Source organism: Otolemur garnettii, unplaced genomic scaffold (genome assembly GCF_000181295.1).
Source record: "Otolemur garnettii isolate 467f Iridium unplaced genomic scaffold, OtoGar3 scaffold00077, whole genome shotgun sequence".
In the NCBI taxonomy this organism is placed as follows: Eukaryota; Metazoa; Chordata; class Mammalia; order Primates; family Galagidae; genus Otolemur; species Otolemur garnettii.
The window spans coordinates 8,906,212-8,927,135 of record NW_003852472.1 but is presented as its reverse complement, the minus strand read 5'-3'; the positions used below and the strand labels follow the sequence as shown (position 1 = coordinate 8,927,135).

The following is a 20,924-nucleotide window of genomic DNA, read 5'->3' as shown; positions in this document are numbered from 1 at the left end:
AAATTAGATTTTAATGGAAAGCATATTGCAGTTTGAGATTTATGGGATAATGGATGATTTAGGAAGCCTGACCTTATGGCAATGATAGGTAAAAGGGACAATGTGAGGGATAATGAGGTCAGTCCTGCTAAACTCTGAGATAAAAATGGACAATCAGATTTTCTGCCCTGATCTCAAACACCTCTACTTCAGGTATAAGAATACATGAAGTGATACCTTCTTGAAGTTTTAATGTATTGGTACTTGTGTAAGGCGACCTAGCCATGATAGGCTTCTGAGTGGCACTCAGTACATTCAACCTGGTATCTTCATACATGACTCACTGAGGCTGGATGTATCAGCTGCTCAAGGTTTTTCAAGGTGGTGAGGTTTTAGAACACAGAGTAGCCCTTGGACCAAGGTGAATGCACCAGGTTAAATCCCACTTTGTAGCAAACTAGTCTCTATCCTCTGTATTTACATGCTAGAACTGCATCAGCTTTATCAATAGTGACGTTAGAATGGTCAGATATAAGAGTTGGCCAACTTTTCCCCCTAAGGGCCAAAAAGCAAATATTTTAGTCCTCATGGGCCATATGATCTCTGTCCCAACTACTTGACTATTACTCTGTTATAGTGTTTTTTGTTTTTTTTTTTTTTAATTTTTGAGACAGAGTCTCAAGCTGTTGCCCTGGGTAGAGTGCCGTGGTATTACAGCTCACAGCAACCTCCAACTCTGGGGCTCCGGTGACTCTCTTGCCTCAGCCTCCTGAGTGGCTGGGACTACAGGCCACTGCCATAACGCCGGCTGTTTTTGTTGTTGTTGTTGCTGCTGTTGTTATTTAGCTGGCCCAGGCTGGGTTTGAACCCGCCAGCTTCAGTGTATGTGGCCAGTGCCCTACCCACTGAGCTATGGGCACTGCCCTACTGTGTTATAGTTTGAAAGCAGCCGGAAATGATATGAATGTGAATGGCAATGTTCCAATTAAACTTTATTTACAAAAATAAATAGTTGACTAGATTTGGCTGTGAGCTGTAGTTTGACAACCTCTGGTGGAATAAATACTCCAGGGTATTTTTCACTGGAACTACTGTCAGACTTTGCCAGTATACTCCATAGTAAAGTTTTCATATGCCACGCAGTCTTCAAATTTTGTGAAAATCTATCTAGCAGTTTTTGCAATGTGGTAACAGAACAGTAATCAAATGCTTGGTTTTCTTCACGTGTATTTAGTGATGATTGACAGCTATGTGTATCCATTCTTTTAAGTCTTGATTCATCACTAGCTTGATTGCCAAATCTAGGAAGTACTTGTTACTGTGTTTTACTGACCTTTTGCTAAGGATCCAATATAGAGTATTCTCTCTCTCTCTCTCATTTCTTCCTTATTACTGTTCTCTTGTCTTGGTTCTTCTGTCATTCTAGCTCATTTTTAGTCATCTTCATGGATTCCTTCTCTCTCTCTCTCTCTCTTTTTTTGCAGTTTTTGGCCGGGGCTGGGTTTGAACCCACCACCTCCCGTATATGGGGCCAGCACCCTACTCCTTTGAGCCACAGGTGCTGCTTGAATTCCTTCTGTTAGCTTTTTGGAGCCCTCTGACTCCATCTGTAATATTCCTTTTCCCCTAATATTCTCCCTGGGTTTTCTTACTCATGACTGTAGGTTTATTTATTTATTTATTTATTTATTTTAGAGACAGTGTCACTCTCTGTAAACTGCTGTGGCATCACAGCTCACAGCAACCTCCAGCTCTTGGGCTTAGGCGATTCTCTTGCTTCAGCCTCCTGAGTAGCTGGGACTACAGATGCCCACCACACTGCCCAGCTATTTTTTGTTGCAATTTGGCAGGGGGCAGGTTCATACCCGCCACCCTCGGTACATGTGGTGGCACCCTACCCGCTGAGCCACAGGTGCCGCCCATGACTGTAGTTTGAGAACCACACTAATAAATGTACATTTTAGACTTATATGTGAACCTTCAGATTTTTACTTTTGGTTGCTTATTTGATATAGTTATTTGTGTGACTCAAAGGTGTGTGAAAAGCCAACATATCAGATCTAAACTCAGTCATCCATTTTTCTTCTTTATGTGTTCTTTGTCTCATGAATAGTCTCATAATCTACTAGTCATCCTGAACCTGGGAGTCAGTGATCGTTCCTGCACCATTCAGTCAGTTATTATATCCTGCCGGTTTTACTTAATATCTTTTGAATCCTAGTGCTGTAGTTCTAGTTCAGGCCTTCATCTGTCACCCAAACTGTCACCCTTTCCACTATGCTATGTACATACCAATGCCACAGTTACCATTGGCCCTCAGAGGCAGAATTAAGCCCTCTTCACTTGTGTACCTAGATGTTTTACGGTATTTATTATATGATATCGTGTTTCTGAATATGATTTTTTTCTCTGTTTTTTAAGTTTCTTAAGCCCAACTTCATAGCCCCTACTGCTTCAAACACCTATTGCTTGTTATGTAGGCATTTGATAAAATTTTAATAAATGAATTTTAGATTTCCAGATAAACATAATGGATTTAGTACACGTGTTTATAGCCTCAGGAAATGAGAGTTAAAGGGATAAAAGAAATTGATAAAGCCCCAAGGACAAAAAGAATGAGAAAGTAGCTGATAAGAACACTGGAAGCCAGGCATCTTCATTCCCATGCTTGCCTCTAGCAGTAGGAGACAGGTGAAATTTATTTTCCCTAGAGAAATATTTTTTCCTAGAAGAAGATATGTATATATACAAGCATTTGGGGACCCCAATGATGAGATCAGCTTTCTGCCTAATTACCTATCTGTAGTAACATGTTGACAAAGCTGCAGCCAGTAACAGAAATTCTGTTTTGCTTCTAAATTTTAATTAATTAAAAAATTAATTTGAAGTTTCTACACAGTGAGTGATATTCACTATCTGGTTTATAGTTGAGTTTAGACAAATGCATCTAGGTATGTAGCCACCACTGCCATCAACATCAGAACAGTTCACTTTTGTGGTCAACCCTCCCCATCCCTAACCTCTGGCAAATCTGTTCTCTATCTCAATAGTTTAGGCTTTTCCAGAATATCATTTAAGTGGAATTTTGAGTATCTTGTCTTTGAATCTGGCTTTGTTCATTTATATTTGAAATTCACCCATGTTGTTTGGCTATCAAGTAGTCCTTTCCATTTTATTGCTGAGTGATAATCCCTGGTATGTACCAGTTTGTTGCCCATAGAAGGACAATTGCAAATAAAATTTTTATAAACATTTGCAAACAGATTTTTGGGTGAGCATAAGTTTTTGTTTCTCTTGAGTAAATGAATGGTATTGCTGGGTCATATGATAAGTATATCTTTAACTTCGTAAGAAATGACCAACTTATTTCCATGACTACCAGCAATGTATGAGTGTTCCAGCTGCTTCCTATTTTCACCAGCACTTAGGTATGTTTGTTTTGTTTTGTTACATTATGTTAATTTGCCATTTTGGTAGAAATGCAGTGGGTATGTGTTAGAATTTTCATTTGCATTTCTCTAATGACTAAAGAGGTTGAGCATCTTATTAATAAGTTGTTTTTTTTGTTGTTTTTTTTTTTGAGACAGAGCCTCAAGCTGTTCCCCTGGGTAGAGTGCCGTGGCATTACAGCTCACAGCAACCTCCAACTCCTGGGCTCAAGCGAGTCTCCTGCCTCTGCCTCCCAAGTAGCTGGGACCACAGGCGCTGGCCACAACGCCCGGCTATTTTTTGGTTGCAGCCGTCATTGTTGTTTGGCGGGTCCGGGCTGGGGATTCGAACCCGCCACCTTAGGTGTACGTGGCTGGCACCTTAGCCGGTTGAGCTATAGGCGCCGAGCCTTATTAATAAGTTTTGATGAAGTCCCATTTGCCAATCTTCTTTCTATATTGTGGGTCATATTATGGTTTGAGGTATGGGTTGAGTGTTAGGTATTTTTATTTTTTTTATATTAATGTCTAATTTTTCTAGCATCATTTATTGAAAAGGCTATTCTTTCTCCGTTGAATTGTCTTTGTACTTTTGTTAAAAACATCACTTTTGTCTCTTTCTGAGTTCTGTATTCTTCTTTGTTGGTCATTGTGTGTCCTTTCACCAGTACCACACTATCTGGATTATTGTAGCTTTAGAGATCTTGAAATTAGTATTTACTCTGCTTAAAATCTGTTTTGGCTTTTCCAGTTCCTTTATTTTTTCTGCATTTTTTTTCACTACCTGTAAAAAATCCTACTAGTATTTTGATTAGAATTGCACCAAATCTGTAGATAAATCTGAGGAGAATTCATATCCTAATAATACTGAGTCTTCTAATCAATGAACAGTATTGTTCTGTACATAGGTCATCTTTGAGCTATTTCATCACTGTTTCAGCATATAAATACTACATATAGTTTGTTAGATTTACAGCTATGTATGTACTTATGTATGGGTATGCTGTTGTAAATGGTATTAAATTTTTTATTTCCAATAATTCATTGCTTGTTTATAGAATACAAGTTTTCTTTTTATATATTGACCTTGTATCATGCAACATTATAAACTAACTCTCTTAATTCTAGGAGTGTTTTTGTATTTTCCTTCTGTGGAAATAAAGACCACCCAAATAAGGACAAGTAAAGGCTATTATTCAGAGCTTGCCTTAGCAAAAGCATCAGTACTCATTATTTGCATTTAGGATAGACTCAAAGGGAATTCTAAAAGAGGAGTATGTAAAAGCTTTAGCATGGAGGAAAAAAAAACAGTTTTCACATATGCCCAGAGTAGAAGTAGTTGCATGGAGGAGCTGGAAGCGAGCTAACTAGACTTGAGTCATCTTATGTGATTGGTTAGGGGAACGTATTTGGCTTTCTTCAGTTGGTCCTAAATCGGAAGTAGAGTAAAAATTAGGGAAGCTGGGACAGTCTTGGTGGCTCATGCCTGTAATTCTAATACTCTGGAAGGCCAAGGCAGGAGAATTGCTTGAGGTGATAGGTTTAAGACCAGTCCGATCAGCTCAGCGCCTGTGGCTCAAGCGGCTAAGGTGCCAGCCACATACACCTAAGGTGGCGGGTTCAAATCCAGCCTGGGCCCGCCAAACAACAATGATGGCTGCAACCAATGGCCAGGCATTGTAGCGGACGCCCGTAGTCCCAGCTACGGAGGCTGAGGCAGGAGACTCACTTGAGCCCAGGAGTTGGAGGTTGCTGTGAGCTGTGATGCCATGGCACTCTACCCAGGGGGATAGCTTGAGGCTCTGTCTCAAAAAAAATAAAAAAAATAAAAAGACCAGTCTGATCAAAAGCAAGATCCCATCTCTACTAAAAATAGAAAAATTAGCCAGTGTAGTGGTGGGCACCTGTAGTCCCAACTACTTGGGAGGCTCAGGCAACAGGATTGCTTGAACCTCAGAGTTTGAGGTTGCTGTGAAGTAGGCTGAGGCCATGGCCCTCTAGGCCAGGTAACAAGGAAGCTGGCAGTTATTGACCAAGTCCTAGTTGTTGACCAAGTTGTGGCTGTTGGGACTGATTACTACAGATGTTGTAATTTGGCTTCCTGGACTGATAAGAGTTCTGTATTTACATATGATCTGGCCATTGTCTGTGTTATATATGTATCAGTCTCTCATTTGGGGTTTTCTACATTGACAGCAATGTTGTCTGCAAATAGTTTTATTTCATTTCTAATCTGTATGCCTTTTTTTTTTTTTTTTGTCCTTTATTGTACTGGCTAAGACTCCAGTACAATAGGAAGGTCAAGAGCAGACAGACATGCTTGCTTTGTTCCTATCTTAAGGAGAAAGAATTTAGTCTTTCTCCATTTTCCCCACTGAATATAATGTTAACTGTAGGGTCCTTTTTTTTTTTTAGATGACCTTTATCAGATCAAGGAAAATCCCTTCTCTTCCTAGTTTGCAGAGTGTTTTTATGAAGACTAGATGTAGGGCTGGACGTGGTAGCTCATGCCTGTAATCCTAGCACTCAGGGATTACTTGAGTTTAGGAGTTCAAGACCAGCCTGAGCAAAAGAGATCCTGTCTCTACTAAATAGAAGAAACTAGCTGGGCATTGTGGTGGATGCCTGTAGTCCCAGCTACTCAGAAGGCTGAGGCAGGTGGATCGCTTAAGCCCAGGAATTTGAGGTTGCTGTGAGCTACTGATCACACTGTGGCATTCTACCCAGCGCAACATAGATTCTGTCCCCAAAAAAAGAGAGCGAGAGAGAGAGAGTACATGTATTTTGTCAAACCTATTAGATGCCTATGTGATTTTTCCTTAGTGTGTTAATATGATTAATTATACGGATAGCTTTTGAATGTTTTTTTTTTTTTTCACCAAAAAACCAACTATAGCAAAAAACTCTTTACAAGAGAACTTTTATGGGGGAAAGAGGGAGACAGAGTCTGACTATGTTGCCCTCAGTAGAGTGCTGTGGCATCCCAGTTCACGCCAACCTCCAACTCTTGGGCTTATGGGATTCTCTTGCCTCAGCCTCCCAAGTAGCTTGGGAGTACAGGCGAGCTTTTGAATGTTGAACCAGTTTGCATTACCAGAATTAATCCCACTTGGTCATGAAATGTTATTCTTTCTGCATATTGCTGAATTTGATTTACAGTATGTTATTGAGGATTTTTGTGTCTATTTTCATGAGTAATATTGGTCTATAGTAGTTTTCTTTTTGCTTTCTTTCTTTCTTTTTTTTTTTTTGTAATTCTTTTGTGTGTTTTTGATATCAGGGTAATGGTGGCCTTACAAAATAAGTTGAGAAGTGTTCTCTTCTGTTTTCTCAAAGAAATTGTGTAGAATTGGTATTATTTATTATATACTTGGTAGAATTTGCCAGTGATAGCATCTCATTGTTGTCTTGGAAGACTTTAAATCATTAATAAGATTATTCAGATTCTTTATTTCTTCTTGAGTGAGTTTTGGTTATTTGTGAATTTTGAAGTGTTGGCCTTTCCATCTTCATTGTCAAAATTATGTACATAGAATTGTGTGTAGTAGTATTTATTTGATTATTATCCTCGTAATGAGTATTACTGTCCGTAGTAATAACACCACTTTCATTTCTTTTATTGATATATTTATTTATTTAAATATGAAAGCACATTTGCTGTATGCACATTAGTTCTAGTAGTTGTTGTTAAACAAGATACTTCAGGGACTGATAGCAGAAGTGTAAATTGCTGTAACATCTTTGTCAACTTTTGCATGATAATAATTTTTAAGATGCACATGCTCCATGATCAAGTCAATTTTTCTCTTTGTCGTTTATCCTATAGAAAATAATGCACTATGCAGAGAGATATTTTGTTCTGAAAGCCTGGCTATCCCTGTGTTCCTTGCATGCAGGTAGAGGACAGCTGTAGAATGATGGGAGGGGACCTGACAGAACTTGACTGGGGAGATGGAAGCATTCGCTATGTGGCGTGGGTTACTCAGGGGTATCCATTTGTCAAAATCACACATTTAAGATTTGTCCATTTAATGTATATAAATTTTACCTTTAAAAAAAAGAACTAAAAATAACCATTGAGCGATGAGTAGATAGAGGTAGAGATGAAACAAGAAAGGCATAATTATCGAAGCTGGATTATGGATACATGGGGGTTTATTATGCTGTTTTGTTCACTTTGTATGTGTGTATTTGAAGTCTTCCGTAATAAATTTTTTTAAACAACATTCTAGCCTACCATATTAGAAAATCAAAAGAGAATATTTAGGATTGATAAACCAAGAAATAGCAAGGAAAGCATATTATTTAGAAACGTAGAGCTAAATAGCAGGAAACAGTTAAAACACATGCAGATGGATGTCTCTGCGGATCAGAACTGAGTTTGGAGAGGGCTGGAAGAAGCAACATTTCTGTTTTAGAAGGCTTTTTGGTGCTATTTTATTTTGCAACCTTATGCATGTATTACTTTGATAAAATAATATATTCATTCTGTGGATTTCTGCATTGTTTTCAAGGAAAATACCCATGTGAACTTATGTGAGTAATTTTGCATAGACCTAGTGCTTTGAATACATAAAAAATTCTGTTTACCCATGATAATTTTGGCAGTATGCCAATTCTGTTGCCAAAGGCAGTGATTTAAATTTGAATTCGTACTTCAGATGAGTAAGGCTAAGAAATTTGATGGCATATAGTTTCTCACAGTCTGCATTCTGGCACCCCTCCAGTTTGTTCTTTATACACTAGTCAAGAGTGATCATAAATAAGCTTATCTCACTCTCCTGTTTAAATGCCACCAAATGTCTGTCATTGCAATTAGAATAAAATTCAGACTCTTCATCATGACCTACAAATAAGGCCCTAATAATTTAAATGATCGGACTCGTGCCCAATTCTGTCATTCTCTCCCGTCACCCTGCATCAGCTTTGATGGCTTTTTCTGCACACTCATGGCTCATTCCTACCTCAAGGCCTTTGTCCTTGCCATTCCTTATCAGACTGACTTCTCAGCATTCAGAATTTGATTCAAAATTTAATTTCTATAAAAGGCCCTTCCTGACTATGTAGCTATAGTAGCTTCCTTCACCTCTGCTCTGTCTAGAGCACATCTCAGTATGTGGTCTTCAGACCCAAAACATGAGCATCAGCTGGGAGCATTTATTTTGTTTCATGTTTTTTTTTATAAATTCAGAGTCTTAGGCTCCACCACAGACTCATTGAAGGAAAATCTGCATTTTAACAAGATCCCAGAGTGATGCACTTTTAAATTTCCAGAACCACTGGCCTAGAATATCCTTCCTCTAATTTTTCTGTGTTAATAGATGGATCCATTTCTGAAGGTAATTTAGTCATTTGTTTACCTGTTATTACTTCTCATCCACCAGGGCAGCACCTGGTCTAGCTTGTCTTCTGGATCCCCAGCCCCTAGCATGTCTACACCTAGTGTGTGTTCAATAAGTATTTGACCAGTGAAAGAATAAATGGATACAGTGGATATCATGCTGAGATACATGAGTGACGTTTAACTCTGTATGATAAAAAAGTTCATCGTTTTCCCTTGCTTATAAATTGAGGTTATTCTTACCTCTCAGCATCATCACTATGAAGGAGTTTCGCTCTGTCTTGGATGTTGAGTGGTATTAAAGTAACATGACCAGTAAAGAATTACTTATTTACCCGTGTTTTCAGGCAGTTTGTCTTCAGAACCAAGATTGAGGTTTTGTTTTAGAGTGCTTCTCCACTGACTTAATGTCAGAACTGATTGTTTTCTTCAGTATTTAAGAATCACTTGCAGTCAGAGTTAATATTATCTTCAAAGGTTTTTATCCAAAGTAAATATTGGGGCTTGGTGCCTGTGGCTCAAGTGGCTAAGGCGTCAGCCACATGCATACACCTGAGCTGGTGGGTTCAAATCCAGCCCAGGCCTGCCAGACAACAATGACGGCTGCAACCCCAAAATAGCCGGCGTTGTGGCAGACCCCTGTAGTCCCAGCTACTTGGGAGACAGAGGCAGGAGAATCGCTTGAGCCCAGGAGTTGGAGGTTGCTGTGAGCTATGATGCCAGTGCACTCTACCCAGGGGGACAGCTTGAGGCTCTGTCTCAAAAAAAAAAAAAAAAAAAGGAAATGTTGGTTTGATATTTTTATCAAGTTCTATTAAATCTTGAGTTTAATGATCTTTTTTAAAAAATAAGAAAATAGGATTCTGAAAATGTTAAGTCAAATGCAGAATTTAAAGCTAAATTGCAAATAAAAACTGATGGAGCATATAAAGTTTGAATTTTCTATTTTTGAAATGTGATTCCAGAGAAGACCTGTAACTTCTGATACTGTCCTACATTTAAAGATACGTTCTCAGGATATGTTTCCTAATGCATATTGCGGTGAAATTTGTCAAGAACACTTTTCAGTCTATATTCTTTGAAAAAAGAAATAGGACTACTTAAATGGCTTTCAACTAGGGGAATGACTTTGCCTCCCAGAGGATATTTGGCAATGGCTGAAGACATTTTTGGAAATCATAACCGGGGGTGGAGGGGATTGCTGCTAGCATCCAGTGGCTAGAGGCCAGGGATATTGATAGTTATGTAATGCACAGAGCCGCCCCCCACCACCAAGAATTATCTGGCCCCAAATCAGTGGTACCACTGCTAAGAGATCCTGACCTAAACTGTGAGAGGCCTCCTGATAGGGTGAAAAGCTGAGCAGGCGCTGCGCTCAGGGCAAGAAAAGAATTTCTCTAGGCCAAAATTAGGTTATAAAAGTGTAAGTTTATTTTGTCTTAAAAAGAGAGGGGAGGAAGAGTGGGAGAAGAGAGGGAGAGAGCAGGGAGATGGTGTGGCATCCCAAAGAAAGAAACAATGCCTACAGAGGTCCAGGGGTTAGCTGAATTTAAGGGGGGCAAAGGGAAAAAGGCAGTTGCAGCCAGATTCACAAGGTATTGTGGATGTGAACATTGTATCCATTTTTTCCTCTGCAAGGTTGAGGACAGGCATTTTTTCCAGGTTTTTCTGATCCTGAGGCCTGATGGTCACACTCCATTGTTTGTCGAGGACACTGAGGAACCACTTGAGACTAAAGGAACAAATTCTTTTTTCTTTTTTTTTTTAATTGTTGGGGATTCATTGAGGGTACAAGAAACCAGGTTACACTGATTGCATTTGTTAGGTAAAGTCCCTCTAAAGGAACAAATTCTAAAAAGAACTGGTGAAATTTAAAGAGAAATAATTTACATTTCCTTTTGTCTGCCGGGCTCCTCAGTGGTTTATAAAAAGGGAACTTCAGTGGACTGGGTGGGCCAGCAAGAGAAAGAAAAAAGCAGGCAGAGAGATTGATTTTAATCTTTATTGAAAAACTATGAGTTGTTAATTTTTCTATTATTTCACTATATAAAGACCCACCATCCTTAACACCTTCTTCTGCAAATACTAATGCCATTGGAAAAAGAATACTTTGTCCTACCTTTTGGAAAAGAGAATTATAGAAAATGGCACTTAGAGATTGAGATGGGTATATTGGCACTTCTATGTTCACTTAAGATCATTATTTTTAATTAGATATAATATAGAAATTTAATGACTGCTCCCTTTGGGGTGTAAATCACTCTAACAAAAGACATTTAAGAAATTTGGCAACTTGGTTTTAGAATTGGTTAACATTCTCAAATAATCTTACATTTTTGAAAATAGGGAAATTCAAATATAGGGTTATTGGTTTTCCTTATTTTACAGATGGGGTCGAGGATTTGGTCTTTTGGGTTCCATTTTTGGAAAGGATGGTGTATTAAACCAGCCAAACAGTGTCTTTGGACTAATATTTTATATACTACAGTTATTACTTGGTAAGTATTTATACACCAATACAAAAATAAGTTTATTATATTCCATTTAGTACTTTGTCTCTTTGCCCTGAAGTATGTGTTTATATTAAATAAAAGCATGTGCTAATGATAGACCCACTAGTTTGTAGCATATTTTTGTGTTATGAAAGCTTGATTCACTAAGATTTTTATGATGCCAGTGTTGAATTTGGTATCATTTGGTGTTTAATCATGGATACAGCATCTCATGGTGTGCAGAAAAACCAGCCCCATTCAAAGAAATGATCACTCCAATCAGTCTTCCCTATAGATTTTTTTCTTTCTTTTGTAGATTCTGTAGCTCTTTGGGAAAAGATTAACAGTAAACTATATTCATAATTCCATCTTTACATATCTACTATTTCTGTTGTCTTCTGCCTTTTTTTTTTTTTTTTTTTTTGAGACAGAATCTCACTGTGTTGCCCAGGCCAAAGTGCTGTGGCGTAGCGTAGCTCACAGCAACCTCAAACTCCTGGGTTCAAGTGATCTACCCACCTCAGCCTCCCAGAGTGCTAGGATTATAGGTTTGAGCCACCGCTCCCAGCCTGTCTTCTGCTTTTAAAAATAATTTTACATGAAATTGTATGTATCAATGTAGTGTTATCTATCCTCTTAAATGTTCATTATTGTTAACATGTAGATTTCACATTTTTTTGTTTTAAGTAACATTGCAGTGATCAGCTTTGTTTAAAGGCACACTCCTCTTCCCTCTGAATTATTTCCACAAAGTAAATTTCCAGGGATGGGGTTAGTGACTCAGCAAACATAGACTTTTAAAAATGGATTTTGATAGGTATTAGCAAATTGCTTTCCCATAGTTGTCTGATTTCTCTGAAGCTTTATCAATCTTCATTTTTTAAAAAGTGTTTTCTGTAAAATTTCCAGTTGTTAAAAATTAGTAGCTATTACTTTAAAATTTACTTTAACTTACTTTTATTGTCCATTTTGTTACTGGATCCTGATAATAGTCTATTTTCATATGTATTATGGGCATGTTATCTGTTCTGTCCTTTTTTTATGTTTTATGAATTTTAATTGTGTAAGTTTTTATACGTTTAGAGTAAAATCCCTTTATTTTTGCCTTTGCATTTTAATTAATATTTATTCCATCATGTCAACTCTTCTGTGGTTTGATTCATTAAAAGTGTATGTAACTTTTCTATCTGAAATTGATTCATTATGAAGAAAATTGTGAATCTGAATTTTTCTCAGAAGTCTTTTTTTCTCTTAATATTTTTTATTAAATCATAACTGTGTACATTAATGCATTTATGGGGTACAGCGTGCTGATTTTATACAATGTTTACATCAAACTGGTTAACATAGCCTTCACCTCACTTATTGTGTTAAGACATTTATACTCTTAATAGATTTCAGAAGTCTTCTTATCAAGTTTGCCCAGTAATATTTATTTTGTAGAAATACAGAGATGGATACACAAGGATATTTGTAGCAGTACAGAAGTAGCTTAAGAATAGGTAATGGTTGAATAAATTAGAAAATAACTGTGAAATACTATATAGCCACTAAAGGAAAAAGGGGATCTATGTGTATATCCTGGAAAGATCAAGACACTATTTAGTAAAAAAAGCAAATTGTGGTATTAACAGGTATAGGATAAACACATATTTGTATATGTTCATGTCAAAGTATAGAAAAAGGCCTGGTGATTGGGGAGGAGGGAGAAATTTCGCTTTTTATTCCATGTATTTATTTTGTTGGGTTTCTATAGAAGAATATGAAATATAAGCTCAAATCCAAAGCATAGTTCATTTTCCCTTAATAGAAAAGTGCCGAAGAAAAACCTTTTGACTATTTTAGTTTTTGAAGATAAAGGTGAAACAGTCAAATTTCTGTTTACGATATTAATTTGTTGATAACATGTCATATGTGTCATGTGTATTTCTTTCCATTTGCATTTTATGAATTTTTTTTCAGGTTCTTCACATGCTTTTTTAATTTTAAATCATCTAACATAGTTTCTTTTATTATTATTATTATTTATTATTATCATTTTTTTGGAGACAGAATCTCAAGCTATCACGCCAGGTACAGTGCCATGGTTTCACAGCTCACAGCAACCCCAAACTGTTGGGCTTAAGTGATTCTCTTGCCTCAGCCTCCAAAGTAGCTGGGATTACAGGCACCTGCCACAACACCCAGCTATTTTTTTGTTGTTGCAGTAGTCATTGTTTGTTTGTTTGTTTTTTTTTTTAGCTGGCCTGGCTGAGTTCAAACCCTCCATGGTCGGTGCATGGGGCCGGCACCCTGCCCACTGAGCTATGGGCGGTGCCGCCCTAACATAGTTTCAAAGGCACATCATCTTTATTCCCTTCCGAGCAGAGATAAAGAATTTTTACTTTAATTTTTCCATGGGTAATACATTCAGATGCTTCAAAAAAAATCTGTCCCACCCTAGTTTCTCTTGGACCTGCATCTCACCCCTGAAGGGTAGCTTGTTCTTATTCTAGAGTTTCTTTATGCATATACAAGAAACTACAAATATATAGCTTAATTTTCCTCCTTTTTTAAACATAAAAGGCAAAAGCTATACACACTATTCTACAACCTGCTTCCCCCCCTTTTTTGTTTGACTGATGTATCTTGCTGACTCTTTCATATCAGTACATTAAATGTATTTATGCTTTTTTATAGCTGCTAAATACTCCCCTGCATGATTATACCATCATTTATTCAGAGTTAGAGCACATTTTAAACTCCATTGGGAATTTTACCCTAAGCCACCAGTACCTAGTTACATTATAGAAGTATTGACTAGTAGTCAGTATTTATAGAGCATTCTAATAAGTTTATATGGTTTCCTTTAATTCTCATTTAGTTTTCCCAACAGTTTTGGGAAGTAGGCATGGTCTTGCTCATGTTATTTTAAAACTAACTTTCACAGATAAAATTAAGATGACAACGTTAATTTTTGAAGTTTTAAATGTTTAGTATAGATAAAGCAAGCAAGCTTTTGCAGTAAAGAGCCAGACAGAAAATAGTTTAGGCTTTGCTGGCTGCTGCAGCCACTCAGTTCTATCTTTCTAGTGTAAAAGCAGCCACAGACATTACATAAATGAATGAGCATAGCAGAGTACCAATAAAACTTTATTTACAAAAGCAGGCAGCTGGCCAGACCTGCGAGTCCTTGGCATAATAATTCAATAGCATCTTAGTCTTAAAGTGCCTTTTTAAAGTATTGTTCTCTAGTTCCTGTGGTCCCTGTTGCTATACTTCTGCCAGCCCATAGGCATTTTCTCATTGTCTTTCTTTTTGCCAATGGGCACCATGATTTCAGTTCTTTAACTGAGTTCTTTAAACCTGCTACCACCTGTTCTTTTTTTTTCCTATTTCTATTATCCTTGCCCATTAATCACTAAGAATGTAGTCTAATATGCTTTGCCTTCTCTTTCCTTGAAAATAAATGCACGTATTCTCCCTACTGTTGGCTATAGGAAGTTACGGAACAGTGCACATGTGAAGATAAGAGTCAAGAATTCAGGTGCATTTTGCCTTGAGGGCCCTGGCTTAGCATACACAAAACTACATTTTCTCTCCATCAGAGTTAACCCACATGTGGCAAACTGCCCAAATATGCTTTCCCTTACTCACTAGGGTGGAGCCCTGAAATGTTTATCAAGATTTTTTTTTCCTTCTTCAGTCGGCGTGTTGGTGTGGTCATCTCCCATTATGGCTTTTGATCTAAACATGGAAAAGCAAATTTTACTTTCCACAGATAGATAGGTTAGAGTGGAAAGCCAGGGGAGGTTCTCATCAAATGTGTACAGCTTGGAAGAAAAGGTTATGGTCCTTACATTTGTTTATTCATTAGGAGAGTTGGGGCTGTTGATTTTATGGATTGGCTTCATCGCTCAATTTGATTGTGAGATTGTATATTTTCTTTGCATGTGTATCCTTAACTAATACTGGTTTGTAAAACATTTCATCTGAAATATTGATAAATAAAAAAATTACAGTTATAAAACTGGTATTTTATCTGCAAAGTGAACCTGTATAATCTTAACAATATAATAGAGCAGCAGTTTTTGTTCTCAAATTTCAGTTTTGTAGTTGAGTATTCAAACACTACAGCAAATCACAACATGTTACCTTTAACTCAGAAGCTTTCTCTTCATTGCCAAGGCCTGATTGAGCCAAGTGTCTCTTTCTCTTACAGGCATGACAGCAAGCGCAGTTGCAGCTTTAATCCTCATGACATCCTCCATCGTGTCTGTTGTAGGGTCTTTGTACCTGGCCTACATTCTGTACTTCGTGCTGAAGGAGTTTTGCATCATCTGCGTCATCACATACGTGCTGAACTTCATTCTTCTTATCATCAACTACAAACGACTAGTTTACTTGAATGACGCTTGGAAACGGCACCTGCAGCCCAAGCAGGACTGACAGCCGACAGAACTCTTAACTGACAGTTTGAAGTCCCTTTTTCCATTAAGTTTATTTTGCAGCAGTTTTTTTTTTTTTATTCTTCACAACAGACATTTTCCCTAAGAATCTTAAACTGATTTTTTAAAATCTTGTAAATTAGAAGGGGCCCTAGCTGTTTTCTGTGTCAATCTTCATTTTAAATATGGATACAAAAAAAGGATATGCCGAGCCAATCAAAGACAAGCTTTAACTTTACTTTGAAGATCTTTCTGAATATTAAAATGTAGTCCTAGTCCCCTTCCCCCACCTGTAAAGTGAGCAACCATTGCTAGTAATTCTTTAATGTGTATAAATTCAATTTCAGGTATAACAAATGTGATCATGACATGAAAATATTTTAGAATAGATACCGTATTAAATATTGCCATGTTTACAATATGTAATATGTTTTTAGCCGATGGATTTAAACATGTAGATTCAACTAGAATCCATTTATGTGATATTTGTAAATAAAGGTAGAAATATTGGATCCATCCCTGCAGAACTTGCTGTACAGTTTAGTTGAGTGTAGCAATGAAGAATTGTCAGCTCAATGTTGACTGATAAAATAGTGGAAATAGTAAGCCGGTGTAGAGCATCTCTTGTGAAAAGTACAGACAGCCAAGGGTGCAGCATTGACAGCAGAAATACTGGGGTGGTTGGTTCCCTTCCATGTCCCTCCTCTGAAAGCAAGGAACTAAATTGGAATGTTTAATTCAAGTTTGTATCCAGTCATAAAACTGGATCAATTATAATCTTAGAATGAGTCATGTGATGAGACCAAGTCCAAGGCCTTTGGGACACTAATAGGAAAATGGGTATTTTTTTTTTTTTTGGAGAAAAGCTGGAAATATTCATATGTCATTTTCAAGTAAAGTCTCTTACACCAGTTGAATTTTCACACAGATATTTTTCCTTAATATTGGTGCCAGTCAACCAAACAGTATTATGACTTTAAAATAACCAATATAAGCCTGACCACTCCAGAGCAGGATTGCTCTTTGGTAGCTCCATAGCATTCTCCCTAATTGTTTCTTTCTGCACTAACTAATCAGATGTCTAGTTCAATTGTTTTAGAGTCAAATATTGGATTGGTAAACTTTAGGGCTGACTTGCTGCTTAGTTGGTAAAAATATCTAAAGGTAAAATACAGTAATGTCATCACTGTTCTTTTACTAACTACACGAATGCATAAGAAAAATTTTTAAAGGTGATTTGAATAAACCCAAATGGAATTGTGACAGTATGTTTCTATGGTTAACATCTTATATCAGAATGTTTAAAGTGCCTTCTGTCTTAAATCTCAAACCAAATATTTCGCGTGTTGAACTTGGGCAGAAGTGTCCTTCCTTCCTTTCTTACTGTGAAGTAGAAAACTTGCATTCTACAGAAAGGTTCTGTATGATCATTTTATTGCTTTGATTGAGAAGTAGTGGCAGTGTTTTTGCTTCTAATTCAATCAATCATGAGTTAAAAATAGTCAATTAGACCAGAAACTTTTGAGTGCTTTATTTGCCTTCTTTTTGAAGGGAGGGACAGGTTGTACTCTATAAACTGTAGAGTCGGCAACTGTTCAGTAGTTTCTAACTGACTGTCATAATCGATGCAATGTAGGTAGGTCTTCTGGCCCAAGGCAGGTATAAAGTCTGAATTGTAGTGAATTTTTAACTAGTTTCTTAAAAGACGACTTAATTCAGATTTCATCAAAGCTTTTGTTTTCCCATGAATGTGAATATTTCAATGCTCATTTTATTACGTATGTATTGTTCCTGTATTCTGAAGTAGTTAAAAGAACTGTAGAATGTGTTGATTGGGTGTCTGGTGTTCACGGAGAAGCAAGTCCTCATGTTTGAAAGCTGTACAGTGAGGTCATGTTGTAGCAGTGCATCCAGTTCTACCAAGGCAGTTCACTGGTTCTCTTTTCTAAGCTAGAGTGGAAATGGCTTAAGGGTTAAGACTTCTGTGGTGTGTATAACACCCGTTGTGCTAAACAAATTCCTTGTGTCCCAATTTTTAGTAGTTTTTCATCATATTTTGTATCAGTCCCCAGAGTATAGTTAAAGCTTGTCTTGATGTTGCATTCTTGCAAATGTCTTCAACTCTTCCGTGAGAAAACATGTAAAAATGTTCAGCCAGACCCTTCGTTTTTTCCTTTGCTTTCTTAAGCCTTGGGGAAACCACTGTTTCAGTTGTATAAAATTTTTTGCCACATTACCTGTGACCCAATAAAATTATGCCCTTTTTCTCACTGAGAGATGGAACACAAGCTGCCAGAAAGAACAGCATTTTAATGCCAGTATCTCAGTAAGGAACAGAACCCCGTTGGGTATTAGTTGGTATTTTTTGCCCTGAAGAATTTAGACTCCCCTGTACCTCCTATTCACCTAGAAGAGCAGGGGAACACCATGTTAAAAAATTTGAAAATTGTTATTCCTATTTTAGACTGAATATTTAAATACTGTAGCATTACTAAGGTACCAATGTTAGATGACAAATTAGGGGGTAAAATTGGCTTCAGCAGTAATTTCACACTTCATGTTTTTGAAGTGATTCATAACAATTGAAGCTTCTTATTTACTTGATAGTCATAAATAGCATTTGAAAAAGTAAGTTGTGGTCTAGGGAATCTAGGTGGTTTGGAGGGTTTCATTTAGTTTTTCATTACAGCTAGTTGCTATAAAGATAAACTTCTGGTGAAATAACTCAGGTTTAACTAGCTATGTCCCATTAATTATATTTACTTAATATATGTATCCTACTTTTCAGGAATGCTAAAAACATTGATTGTTTTCATATAAAGATTTGTTTTTTGGCATAAGCAATCTTTGGATCTACTAGGTAAGAGAGAACAAGACTACAGTGAAATTAAAACTATTTGTTGGCTTTTGTTTGTGTAGTTTTAATTTTTTTTAAGACCATCTTTAGAAAGACTAGATGGTATTAAAGACTCTCTGCAAAAGTGCAGTTATTGTCAGCAGTTACTTCATATCTTAGATTGGTACCACTGCTTGACACCAGTGAGTGCTGACAGCATGCCTCATCTTGAAAATCAGTGTTAGACAAATGCCAACAAGGAACCCACTATCATTTTTGGTAACATATTTGGGGAGGATAAACCTAATAAACAGTCTTTGCGCTCATGTATTTTCCTACAACACATCAGCATTGGTGAAACATTTCAGATATTTTAGGCAGCACTTACAGTTCCTAATTTGTGAGAATTACCCCTCAGTAAGCCAAATGAGGGAAGGGGGTGGGAATCCAGGCTACTTGGTTAAACATTTTTCTATAGATTAGCCCAGAAAAGGTGAAGTCTTATGAAACTGTATTAAACATGGCCTAAGTATTAGGTGTATGATCTGTATAGTATGTTCCATCAAAAATATTTATTACTAGTGCTTTCAACTCCAGGGTAAACATTCATTTAAAATGGGAGTTCACTGGGCAGATTTCCCCTTTAATATAGATAGAAATATTCTTTATCAGAGATTCAGGACACCGTTTTGCTAACTGGTAAATAAAAACAAATGTAAATATGTAAGAATGTTTATTTGTTGCACATAACTTTTTTGGTATAAAATAAATGTAGAAGTTACCTGTGGAATTTGTGCTGCCATCATTCCTATACTGCAGAGTTACATTTCAATCTGGCATGACTGGCATGACTTAGACTCAGTAGGAACCTCACAAAAGAATTCTTGAAGTTGGGTGGCACCTGTGGCTCAGTGGGTAGGGTGCTGGCCCCATATACCGAGGGTGGTGGGTTCAAACCCAGCCCTGGCCAAACTGCAACAAAAAAGTAGCTGGGCGTTATGGTGGGCACCTGTAGTCCCAGCTACTCAGGAGGCTGAGGCAAGAGAATCACCTAAGCCCAGGAGTTGGAGGTTGCTGTGAGCTGTGATGCTATGGCACTCTAATGAGGGCAATAAAAGTTAAGACTCTGTCTCTACCAAAAAAAAAAAAAAGCATTCTTGAAGTCAATACTGTAACAAACATCATTTCTAGGTAGACTGGGTTGGTTCTTTGTCTCTCAAATTATATGTAATTTATAGACAATACAGACTTTTTAGACTCTAGTTCTGTTCCTATGGGTTTATGATGCTTGTGATTGTCACAAATTGAGTACAAAAAGGCTTACTGTTTACAGTTCTGTGAACACATGGGATATATCAATCTGCCATTTTTTCCATAGCTTTACTTTACCTTGAATACTCCATTTTTGTAATCCTTTAAAAAGGTTAACATCTGCAAGAAAGATGAGGCTATCTGAAATACAGTTTAGCCATACTTCACTCAATAGAATAGATGTGTTCTATGCTACAAGTTTAGGATCTACCAAATGGACCTTACCCCCAATTTATAACACATGTCTTGTTATATTTAATTTTTAAAAAATATTTATTGAACAGAGTTTTATCTATTATACTTCGGCATTTAACTGGAACACAGAATTTGATTACATCAAAGAATTAAGATTGGAGTTCAGTGGTTACAAAAGAAATATGGAACACCTAGAATTTCTTAGTATTTGAATTGACTACACTCATATTTTAAAAATTGTCTGGGCCAGGCCAGATAGATTGTGCCTGTAATCCTAGCACTTTGAGAGGCCGTGGTGGGAGGATTGCTTGAGGCCAGGAGTTCAAGACCAGCCTGAACAAGAACAAGACCCCCATCTCTACAAAAGATAAAAAAAATTATGTTTGCTGCCATGCACCTGTATAGTCCCAGCTACTCAGGAGGCTGAGGCGAGAGCATCACGTGAGTCCAGGAATTTGAGGTTGACATCATGGCATGCTAGCCCAGGAGAGAGAGCAAGACCCTATTGCCAAAAAAAAAAAAAAGTCTGAAAATGCCCAATAAAATTAGGCTAAATTATCTTTACTCTTTCTCTCATGGAACTTGGAGGCTAAACTGGGGTGTGTCTTGAGACACAGGAAACAACCACAAGCAGTTAATCAAGTTCTGTATCAAGAACTGTACTGATTCATTGTCTTCCATTTGATAGGACACCAAACGGGTATTTCTCCAATTAGCTGTAAACCAGGATTGATGAATACTCAAATCTTAAGAATAAAACAACTTTCTTGGCTTAATGGAATCTGTGGAAAGACAAGGGGAAGAAAGATTCCTTAAGAAAAGACCATGCTGTGGGATGGGGGAGGTGGAGTCAGTCTTGGGGTATAAGGGCATGGGATACTCGTCTCAGGTGCAGTCTGTTTAAACCGGTCTTGT

At 37.3% G+C, this 20,924-nt stretch overlaps 1 protein-coding gene across 1 annotated transcript in view; it reads left to right on the top strand.

The window, feature by feature from the left end:
• Positions 1-19,293, top strand: part of VKORC1L1 (vitamin K epoxide reductase complex subunit 1 like 1) — a 66,213-nt gene extending 46,920 nt beyond the window's left edge. Inside the window, exons 2-3 of the mRNA XM_003794218.3 lie at positions 11,137-11,246; positions 15,442-19,293. Coding sequence (XP_003794266.1) covers positions 11,137-11,246; positions 15,442-15,668 — 337 coding nt within the window. The 3' untranslated portion in view covers positions 15,669-19,293. The remainder of the gene's footprint in view (positions 1-11,136; positions 11,247-15,441) is intronic.
• Positions 19,294-20,924: the final 1,631 nt, after the last annotated feature.